This window comes from Vulpes vulpes, chromosome X (assembly GCF_048418805.1).
Source record: "Vulpes vulpes isolate BD-2025 chromosome X, VulVul3, whole genome shotgun sequence".
Classification (NCBI taxonomy): domain Eukaryota; kingdom Metazoa; phylum Chordata; class Mammalia; order Carnivora; family Canidae; genus Vulpes; species Vulpes vulpes.
In genome coordinates this window covers 27511728-27536911 of record NC_132796.1, presented here as the reverse complement: position 1 = coordinate 27536911, position 25184 = coordinate 27511728, and the positions used below count along the sequence as shown (strand labels likewise).

At 36.9% G+C, this 25184-nt stretch overlaps 1 protein-coding gene across 2 annotated transcripts in view; it reads left to right on the top strand.

Moving 5' to 3' along the window:
• DMD (dystrophin) overlaps positions 1–25184 on the top strand; it is a 2426617-nt gene that overhangs the window by 1123540 nt on the left and 1277893 nt on the right. For both annotated transcript variants that reach the window (XM_072743155.1, XM_072743156.1), the window contains exons 27-29: positions 5357–5539; positions 12695–12829; positions 14694–14843. In XM_072743155.1, coding sequence (XP_072599256.1) covers positions 5357–5539; positions 12695–12829; positions 14694–14843 — 468 coding nt within the window. The remainder of the gene's footprint in view (positions 1–5356; positions 5540–12694; positions 12830–14693; positions 14844–25184) is intronic.

Here is a 25184-nt window from a genome sequence, read left to right as displayed (position 1 = left end):
TTTCCTTGGTTTAACGGTGGAAGTTGATTTTTAATGAGTTCAGCTTCAAGTTTGATATATGTTATGGATTCTGAAACTAGGTGTTTATTAATTTTAATGCATGTGGTCAAAATATAAATATTGACAATCACCATTAGGAGCATTTTTTCCCGTGACATTATACAGTATTGAGATTGGAATCAGCTACTCACATGAGCTGTTTCTAGTGATGAAAATTCAAATGGAAAATATGCCAAGTATTAATGCAATGACAGTTGAAAATGTAGCTAACAGGCTGTGTTAGTTTGGTGTTTTAAAGGGGTTTCTGAGAATTTGGGTAACTGATGGTCTTTAATGTGAATTAAAAGGACTGAGTTTACATAGAATTTTTATCAAACAGTAGGATAAAAAATAATACTGATATAGGACCAAGGAATCTAGCATGTAGCAGGACTGGGAGTTAAGGCCAGAAGTAGAATCTATGCAATGACATTTCAGTATAGCCTTGGACAACTGGACAGTCAGTGTTATCTCCAATTTGTCTACACAGTGTCATTTTCTAACTTGAATATATGAACTGAGAATTGAAACTTATGTATAAGTAAATTTCCTGGCTCAGAATGGGCATTCAAAGACCCTGTGGTAGAACCAACAGCATTGAATATATTTCATTTCAATCCATGTCATCCATCCCAAGCTGTTCCAAGTGGATCATGTGGCTTTAGTCACATATAGAAAGTAAAATTAAAACACATAAGGAAGACTGGGTTTAAACAGGAATAGTTTTTAGGTGATTAAAAGCTGCAAAATGATTCTAATCTAATAGTACTATATATCATTCATTTATTTAAGCAACAAACATTAATTGTATAGTTACTACACCCTTTTAGACACTGAATACAGTGATGAGCAAGACATAAAAACCACTTGACTTCTTAGAACTTACATTCCAGTGGAGACAGAGTGGGCAGTGAATGGAGAAACAAACTCCTTTGAGATCATGGTAATTTGCCAAAAAACTAAACCAAGAATGTGAAATAAAAACAATTAAGGCTTAGGCAGAAGTTAGGGTGGTGAAATGCTATTTTAGGAAGAGTTGACATGTAGGGTATTTGTGAGGCATTATAATCTGAGATATGAATCCTAAGAAAAAATCAGCCTTAAACAAAAAACAAAAAAACAAACATGGAAGTACATTGCAATCAGAGGTAAGAGCTCCTGCAAAGATCCTAAGGCAGACAAAGAGGCCTACCAGCCTGCAGGGAGTAAAGCAGGATAAGTAACCTGAAATGATTTTGAGGGGATAGGTAGTTACCTGTTAACAGGGTTTTATAGGATTGGAGGAGTTCATGAAAAATGAAATGGGAAAGCCATTGGACAGTGTCAAACAAGAGACTCTAATGATTTTAAATTTGAATGGGGAGGTCACTCTTAGGAAAATTATATCATCATAGATAGTGAGAGCTATAAGATACTTTGGAAGCAAAATAGTCCACACTTTTCTTTGCTGATCTGAAAACTAAAGTCGCCAGATAGGTGAATACTTTACTCATAGTCGCAGGCTTTATCTGTGGTAGAACCAAGACTATTGGGTAGATGTTATCTCATCCCATCCCACTCCATCACATCCCAAACTACTCCAAACTCTCCTATTTTTCTTTCATTTTCTTTTCTTTTTGAGTCATGTGCCACCCCCATTGCCTTTCCCCTCACACCCCAATCCCCTGGTAGCAATTTTCCTCACCTCCTCTAATACTTTGTAGCCACTGCTTCTGATCCGTAAGTAGATAATCAGCAGTGAGCTTGTGTTCAGCTGCTATACTTCTCCCATTTTTTGTGTTTGGCTCTGGCCCTCTGCTGGCCCCTTTCACTGTCTCCCTGAGCAGTTTGCCTATCTGGCTAACCACCCAGTCAGATTCTTTTCTCTTTCCAGTGCTAGAGAGCAGACTGTCTCAAATTTTTGAAATTTTGCACACAGTTCTTGATATGAGTAACCCAACAATTTAGTCCACGTTGATTTACTTGTTGAAATAACTAATCTAGCTACAAAATTGTTCCAGGATGAGTGTGATATTGAAAAGAGGAAATGCCCAGGCAGCCTCTGACAACAACAGTCAGGGGAGTTGACAAGAAGATCCAATTTCTTGTATTCTTTGCCTTCCAGTCACTGGAATCTCCTTAGGTCTGTTTCGCTACCCAGAGGACAGTGATGGTACCTTGTCCAGGCTTCCACCTCTGCTCATGTTGAGAGCAAATTTATCTTTATTGTCAAAAGAGACTGGCAGACCTACTCAGACATCTCTCCCTAATTTACTCAGAGTAAAAGTAGAGACATCCTTCTGTTTCTTAACTTTATCTCCTGTGTTTTACTTGAAAATGATTATGCTGTTTTCCTGACTTCTTTTCCCCCGTAAACAAAACTTTTCAATTAACATGAAAAAGTTTGGTTGAGTGTTTGATACACATTATCTGTCTTGAAAATTCTTTTGGAGGTTGACAATGACTAAATGGTGAAACGTTATATTAAACCCTCCAAAGATCTCTGAGATTTCGGTTTTAAGTGCTTTCTTCTGTCTTTATTTTGTATTAAATTTACACTATTGTAACTCTAGTGCTCACGCTTACCAGAATTATATAAATGTTCTTGCTGTTCTCATTGTTTGGGTGACAGACTAGAATTGTGATTCTCACAACTGAGTGAACATCCCAGTCACCTAGAGGACTTGTTAAAACAAAGACTTGTAGGCCCCACCCCAGAATTTCTAATTCAATGAGTCTGGGGTGGGACCTGAGAGTTTTTATTTCTAACAGATTTCTAGGAGCTGCCAGGGAACACGTTGCAAATGGTTCCAAGAAACCACACTTTGAGAACCACTGGTTTGAGATGTTGGCAATGAAAGGTGTCTGAGCATATGATAGTTAGATTCATGGAAATAATGGGAGGGAAAAATACATAATTTCTTGTTAGTATTACGCCTAAATAATACCAATCATTTAGTTTTCTGCCTTTTCTTTCAGGGGACAAATTTTATCTCTGTTTCTCCTCTGAATGTTCCCCAGCTTCCAAGCTTTTTTATTTTTTAAAAAGAATTTATGAAAGCCGAAAAATGGAGGGAAGAATTGTTCTTCATCCTGCATTTTTGATAGTTGTATAGGTTGTTTGTAACTTGTATGAAATGTGATTTCATTCATTGGATCCGGTACACCATACTTCTTCATTTCACGGAAGATTTGAGATGGGCTTAACAGAAACTATGAGAAAGAAAGGATGTAGTTTCCAGGACGACTTTCTTAAACACTTTGGAACTTAGTTTTCTGATGTCAAATATAGAGATGACAAAACACATCTTACAAGGTTTTGTTAAAGATGCAACGAAGTAGCACATATAGCATGTCTGACACAGCACACAGCAGCACGTTCTTAGTGATTAATGGTTGACAAAATTGTTTGTAAGCTAAAATTACTATAGTCAAAATATGGTTTATGTAGAAACAAAACTCAGTAATGCAAAAAAACAGATTTAAGAATTTTGAGCTAAATTTTTTAATCAATTGCATCAAAATTCATGAAGGTAATCACTTAGTATTCAAAGCAACGTGGCATTTGCCATTCTATCATATTATATACTTTTAAGGCATTATGAGAATAAATTGAAAGGCATAGGGTACTTGTCTTGAAAAATACAAAGGTATTTTATACCTGACCTTGTCCATTTTTTGCCCACCTCCCCTTGCTCTCACCACTACAATGCATATGGGACCAACTTCCCCCTGCCAGAACCTGCATTTTTTTATGTAAGGACTTTTTGTGGTTCATGCATCCCACTTTTCCCACCTATTTGTCAGGCTTCATTATTATGAAATAACATCTCCCCAATAGCCTTCAGCCATGGATAGGAGATGATGTATCCATACCCCAATTCTATACCCTTGAGTAGGATAATCCTGAGACATGTTTTCCAAGGCTTCCCAGCAAGAGTAAACTCTAGTCACCAACACTAATTCCTGAACTTATTACATATACCCTTATAATCTCTCTTCCCTTTCCTGTCTCCATTCCCCATTCCTACACCAGTATTTGCTTTACATGACACATTTTGAAAGCTCATCTCAGGATTGGCCTTTGGAGTAACTCAAATGAAAGATATATTGTGAATGTGTGTGTGTGTGTGTGTGTGTGTGTGTGTGAGAGAGAGAGAGAGAGAGAGAGAGAGAGAGAGAGAGAGATGCACAAACACATCAAAAGTTAAGGAGTATAAATACCCTCCAGCTAAAGACCTCCAGCAAGATTCATATAGTTGGACAAGTTGAGTTGAGTTTAGTACTTCTGGCAGCAAGAGAGAATACATATATGGGGAACAGTGGGTTGTATGAGTTAGAGCATATTAGAAAGAACCTGAGTTTGTGTTAGATGATTTAAGGGAGAGTTGAAGAGCTTTGCTTTGGATTGCATGTTGTCAGTGAGTGGGAATAGCTCTGCAATTGGATATCTTAATAAATCTGTCCTAGAAGGAAGGACGACTAGAGTGGGGCTGAAGGTATAATTGATAAAGAAGCAGCAGAGACTCATATTAATGGGGACATGGAAGTATTAGGTATTTTACAGTTTGGACAGTGTTTGTGCTTTGTATATATTCTAATGTGATTATGGGGTATAGTGGTATGGTTGTCATGATCCACAATGGTAACAAAGTAGCCTTGACTGATGTTGATATTCTGTGAAACAATTTATGGTCCAATGGAAGAAGACCAAAGGCATAGCTGAGTATCAGGACAGTGTCCCTCATTTCAGGGGCTTCTCTTCTCCTCTCCCTTGTATGTGTTCAGTTACTGAATAGAATTTTCTTTCTCAAAACATGGCCCTGGATGTAGCATTAATAAGACTTTTCTATATTAATTATCTTTTGATTTAAATAATGGTATCTGTACTAATTTCAATATTAATCATTTATTTGAGTAATTTAGAAATGATTTAAATTCTAGAATATGGGATATTTTTGTTAGTATTGAAATACTTGATTCTTGCTTGTCTCAGGTATGTGTGTGCATGTATGTGTGTATATATGCATACAAACACCATGTATATGAAAGAAGGTGAGACAGCACACCACAAATATATACCTACATGTTGACTACTTTGCCCAGCACTCTGATTAAAGAGCATCCTACATTCTGATGATAATTATTTTCCTTCTGACTTCAAGTTTTAACTAAATCTAAATTTATGGAAGTGGCTGTAATCACTATTGGATTTATTTTTTCTTAATCTCCTAACAGGGATCTTGTGGGGAAGAAAGTATGTGATATCTAGGAATGCATTTTGGAAATAAATACATTGCCTTGCTTATTAAGTAAGAGAGCATTCTCTATTTTTCAGAGAGCTAAAGAAGAGGCCCAGCAAAAAGAAGCAAAAGTGAAACTCCTAACCGAGTCCGTCAATAGTGTCATAGCTCAGGCTCCACCTGCAGCACAAGAGGCCTTAAAAAAGGAACTTGACACTCTCACCACCAACTACCAGTGGCTCTGCACCAGGCTCAATGGCAAATGCAAGACCTTGGAAGTCAGTTGCTTTTCTTGATCTTTATTACTTATGTGTAAGCTTATGATCCTATGTAAAGCATAATAATTCAAACATGATACAACAATGATTCAGAGCAGAAACACCACTGTAAAACTCTTAGGCTCACATTCCTCATAGAGGCACTTACAAGCTTGAGACTTTGGGCCAGTTGCTTCCATTGTATAAATCAGTTCCCTGTCTATGAAACAGACAAAAATGACCTGTCTCATAGGGTGTTGAGAATATTACATGAGCTATCCTATGTAAAGTACTTCACCTAGTGCCCACTAGATGTGAGCAGTTACAGTTCTAAATCTCTTGTTACCATTATTATTAGGTCGCAAAAATGTTATAAATCAGTTTTCTCAAGATTTATAGAAACTAGTCTTTATTCTTTCATATATTTGAGTGTCCATAAAATCCTAAGTATCTTATCAGAAAGGTATTTTTGGCGAGGTATGTTTTATTATTATTGTCTCTACTAATCGCTCTGCACTGTAGGTTTCTTCACAAGTCATGTTGTCTAGCACTTTTAAGAGGACATTTTACATTGTATTTATGTATTATCTCAAGTACTGCTTTATCCTTTCTACATGTTTTACTCCTTAGATTATGATTATCTGAAAATAGTTGATAAAGAATTCACTTGAAAATACCATTTACTAATTAAGGATTGTGTCAAGGAGCACAAAACTTTATCTAGCACCATAAGCCAATGCTGCTAGATACTGCTTACTGGCTGGATTGTAAATTATGCACCCCCCCCCATGAACTGAGTCATCTCAATGAATATAGTTGATAAAGAATTCATATATATCCCAAACCAGTACATAGGGAATAAAAAGGGATGGTATGACTTTATGACTTCAATACAAATAGAAGAGGTTGTAAGTGCAATTGCACATGAGAAATAGAGGGATAGCTCAATAGTCTTGAAAATTCTATTAATATAAAAATAAAAGGTTCCTTTAGAAAACATATCCCAAAATCAGTTTCTGATGGACTGGCCTATCTTCTACATGAACAACATGAGCAATAGGAAGCAAAGATAATAATGATGTAAAGAAATTGAGAACATAAAAAAATATGTAAGAGTTTTATTTAAATATTGTCAAAAAGCAATTTCCTATCTACAAAAAGTCCCTCCCTCACGTAATCTAATAGTGAATTAGTTCTGACTTGGTGGAACTCGATGTCATCTCACCCTTTCTTTTCCATTCTTTGTTTTATTTTCTGTACCTCCCAGCCCTGATACAGCAGATTTTTTTCTCTCTCTATTTGAGTATGGCTTACACATAATGTTACATTAGCTTCAAGTGTACAGCATAATGATTAAACAACTCTATACATTATGCTATGCTCACTACAAGTGTAGGTACCATTTGTCATCATTTGCTATTATATAAAGGCTTCCCTTTAATATTTTCTATATATCTGTCTGTCTATGGGATTCTATGTATTTATCTGAAATTTGTCTTCTAGTTCTCAAATTATCTCTTCAACTGACTATTTCTGTATAAATATACTCATCTGTATGTACACATCTACCTATATACACATGTATATATGGTTTTGTATTTTTTCAAAGACCTTATTTTCCAATTCTTAATATTTTTACTTAGTTATTTTGAAAATTTGTCTTTTTTATGTAATCTCCTGCTTTTGCATAATTAATTCTATTTCTTCCTTTTGTTAAGCAATTTAAACCTATGCCAACTGTTTGGTTGAGAAGTCTCAGTGAGTAATGAGCATGAACAAGTTCTGGTTTTCCAATAACTATAAGCACCCATATCAAGTCTCATTTTCTGCCTAGTAGTTGGCTTCTTAATCAGTTTTGCAGTCTGATCCCATGACTCTTCATTCACTTTTAGGTTTAAAATTTAGTCTTATTTAAATTTTGATCTCATAGTTGGTTAATATCTTCCATTAGTTTAGATTAATCTCTGGCTTCAGTGATTTATGCAAAGATGAGAGTGAGAAAAAATGATTTTTAGCATCCCCTCCTCCCACTCAGTTCCTGGATAGTGATTGTATAGTGTTGATTGAAGGGAGGATAATGAGTGGGAAATACATTCTTCACATCAATGTCCTTTTCTTTGTTGGTCACAGTGGCTATACCCTTTTATTAACATGCATGGACATCTGTGATGATGAGTATGTTGTCACCAGATTCTATAGGTTATCACCACTTAGAGGACTTGTTCTCTGTAGACTTGATGTTCTCTGTAGGCTTGATGTCTGTTGGGGATCCTTATTCATACAGACTCTTACCCCCCCCCCCCCAACAAAAAAGATCTATTCATTCATGGTACCTTGGAGTATTCAACAAAATTTCAGGCTGACTCTTGCCAGTAGGCTTAAACCAAATTCTCTTGAAAGTTACATCATTTAAACCCATGGTTCCATGATGCCCTGATTTCTTATTCCCCTTCCACATTTCAGCTTAGCCAGCAAGCTCTGGCAGATCCCATCTTTCAAAGCTCTCACCACTCAGAAACTTGGAAGAGTTGTCTTGATTCCTCTTTGGCCATACCAGCAGCTCAGTAGGGAATGCATGCCAACCAACTCTTTCTGAATGTACCTGTCCATTTGATGAGCGATATTATTTTAGGTCCTATAAAGAAAAGGGACCAGATGGGTTTCCCTTAAACACCACAGTAAAAAGATGAGAAAAAATTGCATCAAGGGCACCTGACTGGTTCAGTTGTAGAGCATGCACCTCTTGATCTTGGCGTTGTAAGTTCAAGTCCCACATTGGGTGTTGAGATTACTTTAAAAGATAAAATATGTTTAAAAATTACCTCACTTTTCAGTTCTCTCTTCATATCCTCCCACCAGCTTCTCCATTAGCCCCCTCTGTTTAAACCACAGCTTGTTAAAACATATGACTGAAGGGTTTTTTTTTAACAGAGAATATCAGGAACCTAATCCTTTAGTTTCTTTTCTTTTTTTTTTTCAAAGATCTTATTTATTTATTCATGAGAGACAGAGAGAGAGAGAGAGAGGCAGAGGGAGAAGCAGGCTCCATGCAGGAAGCCCAAAGTGGGACTCCATCCCCAGTCTCCAGGATCACGCCCTGGGCTGAAGGTGGTGCTAAACCGCTGAGCCACCCGGGCTGCCCGCCCTTTAGTTTCTTTCTTTCTTTTTTTTTTTATAAATTTATTTTTTTATTGGTGTTCAATTTGCCAACATATAGAATTACACCCAGTGCTCATCCCATCAAGTGCCCCCCTCAGTGCCCGTCACCCAGTCACCCCCACCCCCCGCCCACCTCCCCTTCCACCACCCCTAGTTCGTTTCCCAGAGTTAGGAGTCTCTCATGTTCTGTCTCCCTCTCTGACATTTCCCACTTATTTTTTCTCCTTTCCCCTTTATTCCCTTTCACTATTTTTTATATTCCCCAAATGAATGTTTCTTAAGTATGAACTCTAGTTGCCCATCTCAAGAAAAAAGATCTTACTGGCAACTTTTAATACCAGGCTAAAGTTATTTATTACAAAATTTCTTACAGTTGTGTCATCTCTAGATTATAAGTTGCAAATTTTACCATTCATTAAAACTACTCACTGCCTCAAATGGCAGCAAATTTCCAAACATGGATTATAATTTTTTTTGGTTTTGAGCTCACTTGTAGTCAGAATTGTTTTTTACTGGAAATCCTTTCTGCTCTGGGCTGCCAGAGGATCCTTACGAGTATTTTTTTTTTTTTAATGTTCCTACCAGAGTTCTAGAAATGTTATGTTCTACTCTCTTGTGTAATATAAACTTAGGTTTCAGTTTCTTTGGGTGAATCCTTATTTCTCAACTAAAATCCAAATGATTCTCATCTTCTTTGCTAATCTCTTTTACTCCAGTGGGTGGGGATTTTATTTTTTATTTATTATTTATTTTATTTTATTTTATTTTATTTTATTTTATTTTATTTTATTTTGTTTTGTTTTATTTTATTTTATTTTATTTTATTTTATTTTATTTTATTTTATTTTATTATTTTTGGGTGGGGATTTTACAGTTTTGTTTCCAGGATCAGTAGCACACAACTTTATGCTCTTACATTTCCCTGGAATATGTGAGACCAGTGCCCCTTTTCTCATCCCAAATTAGTGTCGAATACCCTAGCTTTTATATAATATACTGTGTTCTGATATGCCAGTGTTTTGTTAAACTTGGCCTCCCAACCTCTGCATGCACTTGACTTCCCTCTTTGTTTCTGCTATGGAAGGATTTTCATATTTCACAGAGCAGCCATGAACTTAAATGTTTTCCTTAATATTTTACCCAGCATTTCAGTATCATGAAAGCAGGGGGTGGGGGAGATAACCACATAAGCTCCATTTACCATTTTAAATGGAAGTTTCCTTTTTCATTTGTAATCTCTTCAAAACCACTGTGAATTCTGTGATTTCCAAGTGTTAAGCTTAACAGTTATTCTGAGTGGCTTTTAGCTCCAATTTAGGCTGCAAGACTACATTTTATTTTGCAAAGGTGACTTGTAAAGCCAGTACATTCAGCCTCTCCAGCTGTGTCCTTCAGATGCGTTTGGGACACAAGAGGCCATCCATCCTGATGGTTAAATCAGCAAGGTAGTTCATTACCTCAATCTGCACCAAAGTTAATAAGACACATTACCAATCACATCTCCTTATTTTCAAAGCTCTAAAGTACCCTCGGGTATTTAAGGAGATATTTATATTTTCCCACTGGGATCTTTGCCCAGAAGGAAGACAGTCTGTAGTCCAGCAGGAGCTGGAAATGACCCAGATTTAAGATTTCTATCACTTTTTAAAGCAAAATACATAATTTCACTTTCTGTAATAAACTGTACATAAAATACCAAGCAAGTCTTTGTAGTGTGGTGATACAGGTTAGACTGCCACTTTTCATCAAGTAGAGAGGGAATGTCCTTCATCATTTGCAAGGTGTATAAGCAAAGTGAAAATGTGGGAAATCTGATTGAATTTTTGGTTTCTCCTAAAATAAAACTTCCTTCTTTGGCTTTATTTTTGGTGGCGCTGAGGTGGTAGTTGCAGGGAGTAGTGGTTGTACTACGGTATTTATAGGTTTGTCCAATATTTACAATCTCAAATCTAATGGAAAATGATCATTTTTGTATTCTTCTCTTTACTGCATCTTCTTGCTTTTTACCCAATAGACATAACCATAATCCAGGAATTCACCTTTATTATTTCTTTGCTTTAAAAATGTTTTATCACACTCATATGAACACCTAAATAATGTGTTGCTCAATTTTGCTTGTTTCAAGAATTACAAAAAAAATCATATCCTATAATATTTATTTTCTAGGATGTGCCCATTTTGCCTGACATTTTTGTGTCTGAGACTCATCCATGTTGTTCTGTGTAATGAAATTTTCATTTTTACTTCTGTATTCTCTGCTCAAATGTGTACAGTGTATTTATACACTCTCCTGTTAGCAGACATATAAGATTGTTTTCCAAATTTTGGTTATTACAAAAAGTGCTGAAATGAACAACCTCTTAACTGTCTTTGTTGTCCACACAAAGGAATTTCTCTGGGGATATGTATGTAAAAGTGAAGTAGCTGGATTGTCGGGTATGTGAATATTCACCTGACTGAGAATGAGAGATTGTTTTCCAGAATGGTCATTCTAATATTACCAACCAGCAATAAATATAAGTTTTCGTTAATGTCTATCTTCTCTTACATTTACAGTTGTCAGATTTCTCATTTTTGTTGGTCAACGTGGTATAAATATCGTGTTGTAATCTTCACTTACATTCCCCTGACTGCTAATGAGGTTGAACATATTTTCATATATTTTTTGATATGCATAGATATCTTTTTCTTTGAAATGCTGGTTTAGGTTTTCCTTTCATTTTCTGTTGGGAAGTCTCTTCATCTTTCAATTGACTTGATGGCATTCCGTTCTTACTCATCTGTTACAAATTTTGCAATTGTTTTCTTCAAGTTTGAGGCTGGTTTTCAATTTCTTTATGGTGCCTTTTGATAAATAGAAGAGTTTAATTCTATTGTAATCAAATGTATTCAGTTTTTTTTGTTTTGTTTTTTGTTTTGTTTTATTTTTATAAAATGTCTTATTTAAGATATCCTTTTCCATTCCAAGGTTATAAAATACTCTTCTGTATTTTCTGGTTGTGGTCTTAAAGTTTTGCTTTATTTTGTGTATTACAGTAATCATTTTTCAATACATATCAAATAGCATCCTTGAAATAGTTATTAGTTTATACTCCTCTTAATACACTTCAAGGAAATAATTTGAAATAATGGGGAAATCCATATTCATGTTGATGTTCACTACAAATTTATAATAGTGAACAAAACCAAAAATAGTCTAACTACCCAATAAGTTTTGATTGTTAAGAAAACAAAAATACAGCCACTTAAATGAAACTTTAGGTTTTCATTAAATATATGTGTTCTTAGTAATGCAGAAAAATTGTATGATGTAAGATTTAGTGAAAAGGGCACTGGAGCCAAGTCTGTACTTTAATGTTAGCTATCAAATTACTTACATATGAAATGAAGTTTATTTTTTTAAGTTTTTTATTTATTTATTCATGAGAGACACACAGAGAGATAAAGAGAGGCAGAGACACAGACAGAGAGAGAAGCAGGCTCCACACAGGGAGCCTGATGTGGGACTCGATCCCAGGTCTCCAGGATCAGGCCCTGAGCTGAAGGCGACGCTAAACTGCTGGGCCATCAGGGCTGCCCTGAAAGGAAGTTTAAGGAACTCACAGAAAAGTGGTCATGGATAATGTTTTGAGATGTTAGATTTATATATATATATATATATATATATATATATATATATATATATAATATATGCATTGTATATATATATGCATTTTTATGTATGCTTTTATTTTTTATTTTCTAGACTATAATGTTGATGCATTTTTATTTAAAACAGTAAAATCACTGACTCTTTAATTCATTTTTGTAATAAAATATTTCCTTGATGATTAGTAATTATAAACATAATAGCTGATCAACATGACTAGTTGCATTTTTAAATATCTACTGCAAAGGAAAGGTGAGCGATATAAAATAAACCTGTTCTATTTTCAAAGCTTTAAAAATGAAAATTCCAAAAGCTCACAGTCACTTCTCCATCACACATTTCATCTGTGATATGTATTTCTTTCTTAGGAAGTTTGGGCGTGCTGGCATGAGTTATTGTCCTACTTGGAGAAGGCAAACAAGTGGCTAAGTGAAGTAGAAGCCAAGCTTAAAACCACTGAAAATATTTCTGGGGGAGCCGAGGAAATCGCCGAGGTGCTTGATGTAAGTTGTGAATTAATCAAAATGATAATAATTCATATGCAGTGGACACCCAGGACCAAGTAGAAGAGAACTGCAAAGGAAACAGTACAGATAGTGTGGTAGCTTTGCCTTCCTTGACACTGGTTATTTGGATGAAGCCTTTGTTTCTTCTGTAAACCTTTCAGCCTCAAGGATTTGAAGAAGAAGATTTAAATAACCTTTTCCAGAGGACATCTGCTTTTTTCTTTTCTTTTATTTTTTAAAAGATTTTATTTATTTATTCATGAGACACACACACACACACACACAGAGAGAGAGAGAGAGAGAGAGAGAGAGAGAGAGAGAGAGAGACAAACAGAGGCAGAGGGAGGAGAAGCAGGCTCCATGCAGGAGCCCCATGCGGGACTCGATCCTGGAACTGGGATCACATCCTGAGCCGAAGACAGATGCTCAACCACTGAGTCACCCAGGCATCCTTGCCTTTTTCTGTGTTATAAAGTTCTATGTTGACACTTTTCTTTACCTCTCTAAATCTACCACAGACCCACACAGACTGCAAATGTACTGTTTTGCTCCATCAGAGTAGAGCTAAACAGGATGGTCATATAAAACATTATTTCCAGTTCAAAAGCTACATTTGTTGAACTGAAACCTACTTTTAAGTTATTTAAAAGCATGCATTTATACCTTACAAAAATGTCATGAAGTATTAAATGCACATGCTCTGATGTTAGGAATATGTCTTTAAAATGTTCATACATTTTAGTACTACAGAATGTTAGTACATTTTCAAGTTTTATCTTGAAGACATTTAAAAAGTAAAATTTGAAGGAATTGGCAGGTATAAATGTCGATTTATGTGAACTTTTAATAATAGTCATTTCCTTTCTATGCATTTTATTGTACTTTTGGCTAACCCATTATGTATAATGAATACGTAGTTTTGCCATATATATTGTATATAGGATCATTTGCAATGCAACCCCTGTGTAAATGGGCTGTAATAAGGTATATAAATTAAGATGTGAACAAAAGGTAAAAGATTTCTTTTGATATTGCAATTCTAGAATGTTACATCAGAAACCTAAACATCATATATCTAACTTCCTTATTTTCTCAAGAGGATTGTAAAACCTGAAGAGGTATCAAAGAACAATGAGACTAGTCTCAAGTGGACTGTGATATTGGCCTTGTGCTAATCAGAGGTGTTAACTGACCAAGCATTCCTTGTGAATCAGCAATGTGATGCATCTTCCAAGAAAAGATGAAGCACATGCAGTACATTAGTAGGATGGTGGCCAGAACAAAGGCCTATTAAATGATTGGATTAAAGGACTTCATTCTCATCTTTTATCATTTTTCCGTCCAAAAAAATGGCTGCTCCACTTAAAATCTGTGTGTGTGTGTGTGTGTGTGTGTGTGTGTGTGTGTGTGTGTAAAAAGTATGAAGGGCAAAGGAATTTCTTCTGGAGGTTGTACTTTTAAAAAAAATTGGGAAGGGAAACTCTGCTCTTGAACTTCTACTTCTGTATATTGTTCAGAATCATGTTACTTAGCCATCACTAGCTATAAGAGAAGTGAAGAAATTGAGTATTTTACCTTCCCAGGTTTAAGACTAGAGGACATCAAAGAAAAAGGTAGCTATGGATAATTTTTAAAGTGCCCCAGTCCGCCATCCTGCCACAAGCTCATGAAGATATAAATGCACAAATATTATATTTTTTAAGTAACAATGGTCTTTCCTGTTTTATCACCCCAATTAGGTATTGTTTTAAATTGTTTTTTAAATTAATGGTATGTAAATAGGAAGATACTGAGCATTTTGTGTTCATTCAGTATATTTAGGAAAAGAAGGGAAATAGTAATTATTACAAATGTGTTTCAGTCGCTTGAAAATTTGATGCAACATTCAGAGGATAACCCGAATCAGATTCGCATATTGGCACAGACCTTGACAGATGGTGGAGTCATGGATGAACTGATCAATGAGGAGCTTGAGACATTTAATTCTCGTTGGAGAGAACTCCATGAAGAGGTATGATGATAAGAGTGAAAAATCTGTTGAAATGATTTGCATAAATATCTAGCAAATGCTTTTAGGCCTCTCAGATAAAATGAAGAATACTTTAAATATTAGCTTGGCTTCCAGGTTTTAAAAATTGTCACAAGCCTCATAAGGGTAAAAATTATTTGTATGTGTTTTCTAATATTTTATCTCACAAAAACATTATAAAAAGGTGGATTTTGCCAGGAAACCAAGACATACCAAATATAGTAATGTGCTCAAGACCAGAAACAGTAGTTAATCTTGTATTCAAAAGTCAGATATTAAAAAAAAAAAAAGTCAGATCTTATCTGACTACAGAATTCTTTTCCCTACACAAGATAAACCAATATGTCTAGATATCCTCATCTCTTTCTCCCTCTCCCCCTGTCCTTCTCAACACATGCACACACATGTTATGGTCATGTGTAACCTGTCAGTAATATGTGTGATTTTATTAGTACCCTAGATATTGTTTATTCTTCCCATGTCATACTAAAGAGCTTTAATTCATATATAACAGAGGAGTTTTCATATTTAAAAATTACACCATGTGTTTTTCTAAATGTTTTCAAACTTATGAGAAAATGACATATATTGCTCCCAATCAAATAGTGTTTTGCATATACTTTCCTAAATCAAGAATGGATTACTTGTCAAAAAGAACAAATGGATTATAATGAAGTTTAATTTTGTATCCATTTACTAAATGTGTCTGTAACATTTGAGACAGTGTTCTAAGGTTAGGTGGTAAGTCTGAAAATTCCCTCTCCATCAGAACTCATAGACACTGAGTAGTTAAGCAAAAATTCACTGATTTCTTAGTGTGTTCAGAACAGAAAAACAAATGCTATCCTTATAAGATGCCAAAAGTTGCGTTAAAAGTTATCACAGAGGATTAGAGAACACAGAAAAAGGGCACACACCCATGTGGGTGAGCAGAGGAAGGCATCTGGGGTAGCTTTCCTAGAGAAAATTCATTGTGAGCAACATTTTATTTTATTTTTTCTTTAGGATTTAAAAAGTTTTTTCAAGGATCTCTACACCCAACATAGGGCTCAAACTCACAATGCTGGGATCAAGAGCTGTGTGCTCTACTGACTGAGCTGGCACAGGCAGCCCTGTGAACTAGAGTAGGAGATAGCCAAATGGACAGGCGTAGGAGGGAAGTTCCAGACAGGTAGACCTCCACATGCAAGCAGTTGGAAGTATGAGGCTAGTTATACCTGCACATCTGCAAGCCATTTGGTTTTGCTCGAGTGTAAGGTACAGCTGGCAGAGTGTCTGAAGGTAGACCCGAGGAAATAGGCACCAGCAAGGTTGCTGAGGGAGCTCAATGCTTCTCAGACAGCCTGGTCCATAACTATACACCCAGTGAACCATGAGGGTTTATTCATTATTTTTTAAAAAATTATTTATTATTTATTTTTTTTGAAAGGGTTTAAAATGTAAGAATGAAGGGTCATCTGGGTGGTACAGTCAACTAAGCATCTGATTCTTGGTTTTGGCTAAGGTTGTGATCTCAGGGTTGTGAGATCGAGCCCTGTGTTGGGCTTAGCACTCAGTGTTGAATCTGCTTGAGATTCTCTCTCCCTCTGCCCTTCCTGCTCATTCTCTTTCTCTCTCTCTCTCTCTCTCTCTCTCTCTCTCTCTCATTCTCTCTCTCTCTCAAATAAATAAATCTTAAAAAAAAAATGTAAGGGGGAAGGAGAAGAGAGGTGCCAAAATAAGATTATATTACTTCTGCAGTAACTGTGGAGAGTAGGTGGTATACGCAGGTAGTGAGACCAAGGAAGAAGTGGTATTTTTAGCTCAGTTGAAGACAAGGGCAGTGGTGATAGTACAGTGAAAATGAAAAATCTAGAAGAGCATATAGGTTTCTGATTCAAGTGACTGGATGGCCGTTATTTTTCATAAACAAAATTGAGAAAATAAGAAAAACAAGTTTGGAGGTGAAAAATCACATGTCACTTTTTATCTCCATTGATCCTGAAGTGCCTGCTTATGTTTGATACCAACCAAAAGCTATCCCTGAGTCAAGGACGTAGGCACTAGTAGTTAATTTGAGAGATAATACCAAGAAGGACGAGTGAGGGAATGGGGAGAGTGGGGAATGAAAGCTTGGAAGGTTGATAAAGGGTACTTTTATCAGTCAGTTCCCACTGTGAGTAACAGTGCTGGTCCTACTAGGAGCTTTACAGAATTCTTGTATAATGCCAGTGTCACAGAACACACTCAGAATTGTCCCACTGAGCTGATGGAAACTGAAGTGCTTATCCACCCATTTTCCTCTGTTTTTGTTTAAGGATTGCCCTTGGGTGCAGAAAATCCCTCACTTCTGGTCTCTTGAGGGCAATCAAATTAAGAAATGTGGGTACTGGGCAGCCCGGGTGGCTCAGCGGTTTAGTGCCGCCTTCAGCCCAGGGCGTGATCCTGGAGACCCGGGATGGAGTCCTGCGTCAGGCTCCCTGCATGGAGCCTGTTTCTCCCTCTGCCTTTGCCTCTGCCTCTCTCTGTCTGTCTCTCTCATGAGTAAATAAATAAAATCTTAAAAAAAAGAAATGTGGGTACTTAAGGTGAGAGTGTAGCAGTGCTTGCAGAAACTGGCCACCATAGCTTCAGGTGAACTCAGAACCATTGAGGTTAAGGGGTTATATGGTAGGGTATCAACAAGATGTCCTACAGTACTTATGGAGTGTGTACCAGGGATGTTCCATAATTCAGTAAAAGAGAGATACACAGCCCTAAAGTTAGAATGATCCAGACTGATTATACAGATGTGGAATTTACTAGGCCACATGCTAGTTAAAACTTTAACATTTATGACATCGTCCAGGTAAATCAAAAGAAAATCAATCCTGGACAGAATTTAGGAATTATACATAAAATCAAGGGTTAGGCAGGGACACCTGGGTGGCTTAGTCAGTTAAGTGTCTGCCTTTGGCTGAGATCATGATCTCAGGGTCTTGGGATTGAGCCCCACGTCAGGCTTCCTGCTCAGTGCAGAGTCCATTTGTCCCTCTCCCTCTGCTTCTCTCTCTCTCTCTCTCTCTCTCTCTCTCTCTCTCTCCTCCCTCTCTCATAAATAAATAAATAAATACAATATTTTAAAAAATCAAAATCAAATGTAAAGTAGAAGAGATAGTGTTTATGAAGGAAATAAAAATAAATGGTCACAGAGGTATAAGGAGACTCAAGTTAAAAGCAGGGTGCTTAGGAGATCGCAGTTTATAAAGAGAAGTCACGAAAAAAATGTCAGATACACTAGAGAGGCCTGGTAGGATGAAGACAGCATTGAGAAAATGGGAGATCATTCATAACATTTCCCAGATCAGTTTTGATGGAGTTCCCTGGGGATAGAGAGAACAGTGCTGGGGCATTATTGAAGATATTAGGGAAGAGGAGGGAGGAAAGCAAGTTTGCACTATGCTTGTAAGGAGCTTGGCTGTGTAGAGAAAGAAAGATCCTGAGAGGGATGGTAGCTAGGAGGGTATGTAGGAAACCTTTTGTTATTTAAGTTGGGGGGATGTTTGATCATGCCTGTAAATTGGAAAGAAGTCTGGAATAGGAGAGCCTACCCGCCCTCAGATCCTGAAGATGAGTAAGTGCTGGTGGGGCAGGTCAATGTAGAGGTTACTGAAGGGATCTTCCAAACAATTCTGAATACTGCCACTGTCTTTCCCAAACACTTTAGTCACTCTCTACTCATATCAGTGTGAAGGACTGGAGATGGGAAAGGGGATTCCTAATGGTCTTTTGGCTTCTCACTCTTGTTACACTGTTATCAGAGTAAAAGTAGTTACTTGTAGATGACAACTGATTCCAAGTTCATTTAAGTTTGGATTTTTGTTGTTGTTGTTTGTTCATGAGAGATACAGAGAGAGAGGCAGAGACATAGGCAGAGGGAGAAGCAAGCTCCCCACGGGGAGTCCAATGTGGGACTCAAATCCAGGACCCCGGGATCACAACCCAAGCCAAAGGCAGACGCTCAACCAGTGGCCTACCAGGTGCCCCTAAATTTGGATTTTGTTAGGGAATTGGAGTGTGCTCTTATTTATATTAGAATGTTAGTGTCAGGTTAGAAATTGCAGTTAAAGCAAAAAATCAAAAGTCACATTGTAAAACCGACATTGGCTAAACTGTGAAAAGGCCCACATTTCAATCTTTAACAATGTGCAGAGTCTATCTATTCTGTCCTTAGGAACCCATCATTCTCTAACCTGACCTTGGCATCAGCCTCATTTATGTAATATTCTTGCAAACCTTTAGTAACATAAAATCTATTTATGTTCTTATATTGCAAAGTTCTTTGATGTGGAACCAGGCATTTTCCGCAAATAAATAAAAACTCAACTCAAAAACAGACCTTGATTGAACACCTACTCTACTATATCCAAATTGAGTTGTTAAAGCATTGACTATACAATCAGAAGACCTTGGATTGGAATAGCCCCTTGTATTAGTCAGGGTTAGACAGGTCACAGAAACTACACGGTGACTTGACCAGGGAAGGTTTAACACAAATAAGTATTAACTATTTGCTAGGAATTAATTTAAGAGAAAATAGAAGAGAACTCAAAAATAATACCGCAGGGCTGAGGGATAGTACCCAAGGGATGACTTGGAAAGCAAAGAGCTTTTACCCAAGGCTGGCATTCAAACCTGTTGGGCAAGAATGTGACTCCAGCCTACGAGGTGGCAAAGAAATGCTGTGGGTTGGCCTCACTAGGGCTAGTACCTAGTCAGTCAGTGGACTGAAGCTTGTGCCAACAGAATCTTGGAGTGGCGTGTTGACAAAATTCATAGGGAAGTAGCCTGTGGGGGATACTCTTGAATTGCTGGAAAGCTGGATGGTGGGCCTGTTGCACCTGCTAGAAAGCTACCTGTGGCTGGTGCTATTGAACTGAGGGAAACCAGATTGGGCACCAGGAAGCTGCCCATGGGTTTGCCCCCCAAAATGAACTTGCCACTGGGGCACCCACAGAACTTGGCAGGAGACATGCATAGAGAGTGCTGCTAAAATTTATAGAAGAGTTGGAAATGAAGGAGGTGAGCTCCACCAGGCATCCTACAGGTCAACCCAGAGTGGCATGTGCAAGAAAGAAGTACAAACACACCTGAAAGGGGAGGAATCTTTACTTCCCCTGCTGTCACTCCAGTGCCCAATACTGACAAAGTTTAGCATCATACCAGCTGGCAAAGAGAGTACCACAGGCAGGTCAGTGTTCAGAGGCAGTAAGTTCGTAACTGGCATGTCCCTCCACAACCCATTGACTCTGTGTCCTTGGATAATATTTTCAAGTTCCCACATCCTCACCTGTGATAATGGCTCCTGTTTCATAGGGATCTCCTGAGCAAAATATAAAATACTGCATAGAAAGTGCTAACTATAGTGCTAAGAGCATAGTACACAGTCAATAAATGATTGGCATTTTATTTTTACTAGGTTGTGTAGTTTAGTACCTATCCTCAAAGCGGTGTGTACATATTTTTTTTGTGTGTGTTTGAGTGTCTCTGTGTGCATCCCACTCAGGGCAGGGAAAAAGAAACAAATATATATATATATATATATATATATATATATATATATCCCAATATAAAAAAAAAAAGAAATGCACACAACTCCATTGTTTAGAGAAGTGCAGAAGACTGAGAAGAGGACTTTTTTGTGTCATCCTCTAAACCTTAAATTGGAAGGTTTCCACTATTTCAATAGGCAATTAGGCAGAATGTTACAGTAACAATAAATAACTTGAAATAAATAAACTTGAAACTGCTATCAGTCCTGACTGTGCTTATATGAAAGATCTAGCCAATAATAACCTGAGAGTAATTTGGCAATGGGGAAAAAACATATTTGGTGCTTTAGAACTTTGATAAAAACCATATATGTAGGAGATAATATCTTTCTCGCATTCCACGGTACTAGTCTTTAGGGATCTGGTGTGGCTTTAAAGATATGATGTTGAGGTAAAAGGATGGATAGTAACAGACTTTTCCTATTTCTCAGGGTACTTTCTGGATTCTTTGATCATTTACAAACTACTAGGTAACAGAACAACATCTAATAATTTGTCAGCTAAATTAATCATTTGGGTGTACCCATTGGATTTTTAGTTGAGAAGACTGATGTTTTGATGCAGTGTAGAGGGAGCCTTGGGATAAATTATCTAAGGGGCTGAGGAAATAAAATGATTACAGTAACCATTTTTAAATTGATTTATTTTCCAAAACGTCCATCGTGCATTACATTGTTATTGTGAAAAATTCTAAAGTTGTTTCAAACCCTAATTTCTTTGATTTTTTAAATAATAAATTTATTTTTATTGGTGTTCAATTTGCCAACATACAGAATAACACCCAGTGCTCATCCCGTCAAGTGTCCCCCTCAGTGCCCGGCACCCAGTCACCCCCACCCCCTGCCCTCCTCCCCTTCCACCACCCCTAGTTCATTTCCCAGAGTTAGGAGTCTTCAAGTTCTGTCTCCCTCTCTGATATTTCCTACCCATTTCTTCTCCCTTCCCTTATATTCCCTTTCACTATTATTTATATTCCCCAAATGAATGAGAACATATAATGTTTGTCCTTCTCCGATTGACTTACTTCACTCAGCATAATACCCTCCAGTTCCATTCACGTTGAAGCAAATGGTGGGTATTTGTCATTTCTAATGGATGAGTAATATTCCATTGTATACATAGACCACATCTTCTTTATCCATTGATCTTTCGATGGACACCGAGGCTCCTTCCACAGTTTGGCTATTGTGGACATTGCTGCTATAAACATCGGGGTGCAGGTGTCCCAGCATTTCGTTGCATCTGCATCTTTGGGGTAAATCCCCAGCAGTGCAATTGCTGGGTCATAGGGCAGGTCTATTTTTAACTCTTTGAGGAACCTCCACACAGTTTTCCAGAGTGGCTGCACCAGTTCACATTCCCACCAACAGTGTAAGAGGGTTCCCTTTTCTCCACATCCTCTCCAACATTTGTGGTTTCCTGCCTTGTTAATTTTCTCCATTCTCACAGGTGTGAGGTGGTATCTCATTGTGGTTTTGATTTGTATTTCCCTGATGGCAAGTGATGCAGAGCATTTTCTCATGTGCTTGTTGGCCATGTCCATGTCTTCCTCTGTGAGATTTCTGTTCATGTCTTTTGCCCACTTCATGATTGGATTGTTTCTTTGCTGTTGAGTTTAATAAGTTCTTTATAGATCTTGGGAAGTAGCCCTTTATCTGACACGTCATTTGCAAATATCTTCTCCCATTCTGTAGGTTGTCTTTTAGTTTTGTTGACTGTATCCTTTGCTGTGCAAAAGTTCTTATCTTGATGATGTCCCCATAGTTCATTTTTGCTTTTGTTTCTTTTGCCTTCGTGGATGTATCTTGCAAGAAGTTACTGTGGCCAAGTCCAAAAAGGGTGTTGCCTTGTGTTCTCCTCTAGGATTTTGATGGCCAGCATCACCTTAATTCCAAAACCAGTCAAAGACCCCACCAAAAAGGAGAATTATAGACCAATATCCCTGATGAACATGGATTAAAAAATTTCTCAACAAGATACTAGCCAATAGGATCCAACAGTACATTAAGAACATTATTCACCATGACCAAGTAGGATTTATTCCCGGGGCACAAGGCTGGTTCAACATTCGTAGAACAATCAATGTGATTCATCATATCAGCAAAAGAAAAACCAAGAACCATATGATCCTCTCATTAGATGCAGAGAAAGCATTTTCCAAAATACAGCATCCCTTCCTGATCAAAACTCTTCAGAGTGTAGGGATAGAGGGAACATTCCTCAGCATCTTAAAAGCCATCTACGAAAAACCCACAGCAAATATAATTCTCAATGGGGAAGCACTGGGAGCCTTTCCCCTAAGATCCTTGATTTTTTTGTTGTTGTTGTTGGCTAAAGAAAAACAGTTTTTTCATTAATAAACAAAGTGCCCTTTCACTTAAAGATGAGCCTTAGCCCATTTTTTCTCAATTAAATGCCTATGTCAGAGGTTTGTGGGTTTTTTTTTTATTACCCACCTAATGTTTCTTATAGCTGCAATTATGCAGAGCAAAGGTAACATTCAGTTGCCTGCTAAATCAATCAAACAGCCAGAGTTTTTATTGCCTATGAACATTTAAAAGAAATATGCCAGATCCCATTCCTAATTTCAGAGTGGGAGTTTGCATTCAGTTATGTAATAAGTTATTTCTATTCCTTGAAAAGGCATCGTTCCCTCTTCATAGTCATGTGGCACTAAATTTTCTACTCATAGTAATGATTTGGGAGATGGTGAGCAAACCAGGAAACAGCTCCAAAAATCACACCAAATCATCTGACTTTTACAACTTATTCCAGACTAACCAGGCTACTGAAGATTTGTTAGTGATATAGCAAAACACACAATAATAGCACTAATGATCTAATGGTTCCAAAAGCCCAGTCACTGCTCTAAGTGTTCAGCATGCAGTTTTTCATTTTGTTGTCACAATAACCCTGTGTTTTAAGATCTTTCACAATCTGTTTTACAAAAATGATAAGGGTACCAAAGGCCACAGAGATAGTAAGCGTCTATTACGCATTCAGATTCAAGTCCCCTTGCACTTGAGCCTGGGCGCATGACCTTTTGACCACAGTACTTCCAATCTCACTGATCTTTTCCTTATATTAACAATAAAAGCTGCCTGGTAAGAAGTGAATATTGCAATTTTCTGGTTTCCCAATTTCTAAGGAAAGCTTTCAGCATGAGCTTAAAAGTATTAGGGATGGCTTTTAAAAATCATCTTAGAGTCTTAAATATTAAAATCACACATTTAGAAGTCCAAAGTCTTCACCAGTTCTCTTGATTAGTGATTATTTCATCCTTCTTGTGAATTATTAACACCCCAACTTCTGTCCTTTTCAAAGGCATCTGTAAATTCTTTCACCTGACATTAAATAACAGAGTAAAAGAGGCAAAATCTGAACTAGTTAATTGTGCTTTCATAGTGACTTTAATGATAGGCAGCTTGAGGGACCAATTAATTCTTCTAGGTAATTATGACTTTGAATTGTTCACTCAGTGTCACATCTACCTGGGCACAGATAGACCAGAATAGACAAATATTCATTTAAAAAGAACTGTAAAGCAGTCCATGAAAATAAGTGACAGTATAGCAGTCACAAGGTCAAAGTTTTATCAGGAAACCATTTGTCTAACAAAAGTATATGCTTTATGATTTTTTCAGTATGTTTACTTCTTAGAAAATATCACCCTATGATAATAGTAATAGCTAATATTTATGGAGTACATTTTTACGTTATTCCTTGTGCTAAGCAATGATAAACAGTATAAAACTTAATCCCTGCATTAGTTTTATGAGGTAGATTTGATGAGCTTACTTCACAGATGTTGAAATGAAGCAAACTTCCCTTTCCATGGATGAGGCTGACTAAGTATCCTAAAATGCCTTCTGCAAAACATCAAGATGCTGGGAATTTTCCAATAAATATACTTTTAAACGTTTTTTTTTTTCCTCTTACAAGGAAGGGTGAGTTAGCCTTTATAGGTCAGGACCAAAAAAATAAAAGAAAATAATGGAGGGGATGAAATGGAAGCCATTTAAGTAATGCAACTATCAGGACTGACCATCGCATTACCCTATTGTTAAAAACTAATAGTAGCAACCCATATTCTTAGCAAATTAGGCCAAAATTCTCTTTGTTTGAAGAGAAAGCTGAGTTTCAGGCTCAAGCTGAATTGGGGAGCTGAACAGAGATTCTGTATAAACCTACTTAAAGTTGCTCAATAAATATTAGCTATTGCATCTTCAGTGAAATGATGGGTGGGAGTACTCTGTCTTTCTGTAGAAGGTACCAGTATAAAACTAGATCTGTTTCCCTTCCCACTGAGTGTAAAAGTAATAGTAAAAATAATCATATTCATTTCATCTGAAAATTTGTAATGATAAGCCTATTACTTGAGTGTGTATTATCAGTAAGGGTCAAGGAATCCCCAAGACAAGAGATTAAGGTAAAGTGGCTCTAGGCTGTCAGCAGCCTAACATGGTCAGAAGCAAATCCAAATCCTTTACAAGGAAAAATACCCTTAGTATTCTCACAGATGAAATTTAGTGAAATTTCAGCTCACAATAAAATAACCCACAAGATAATAAGTGATACAGATCTCCTATGAAGGAATGAAACCTAGACTGACATTAGACGTTTTTTATTAAGGTATAATTGGCATATGACATTATATAAGCTTCAGGTATACAACATAATGATTTGATATTGTATACACTGTGATCAGCACAAGTCTAGTTACCATCACTACCATACAAAGTTACATTTTTTT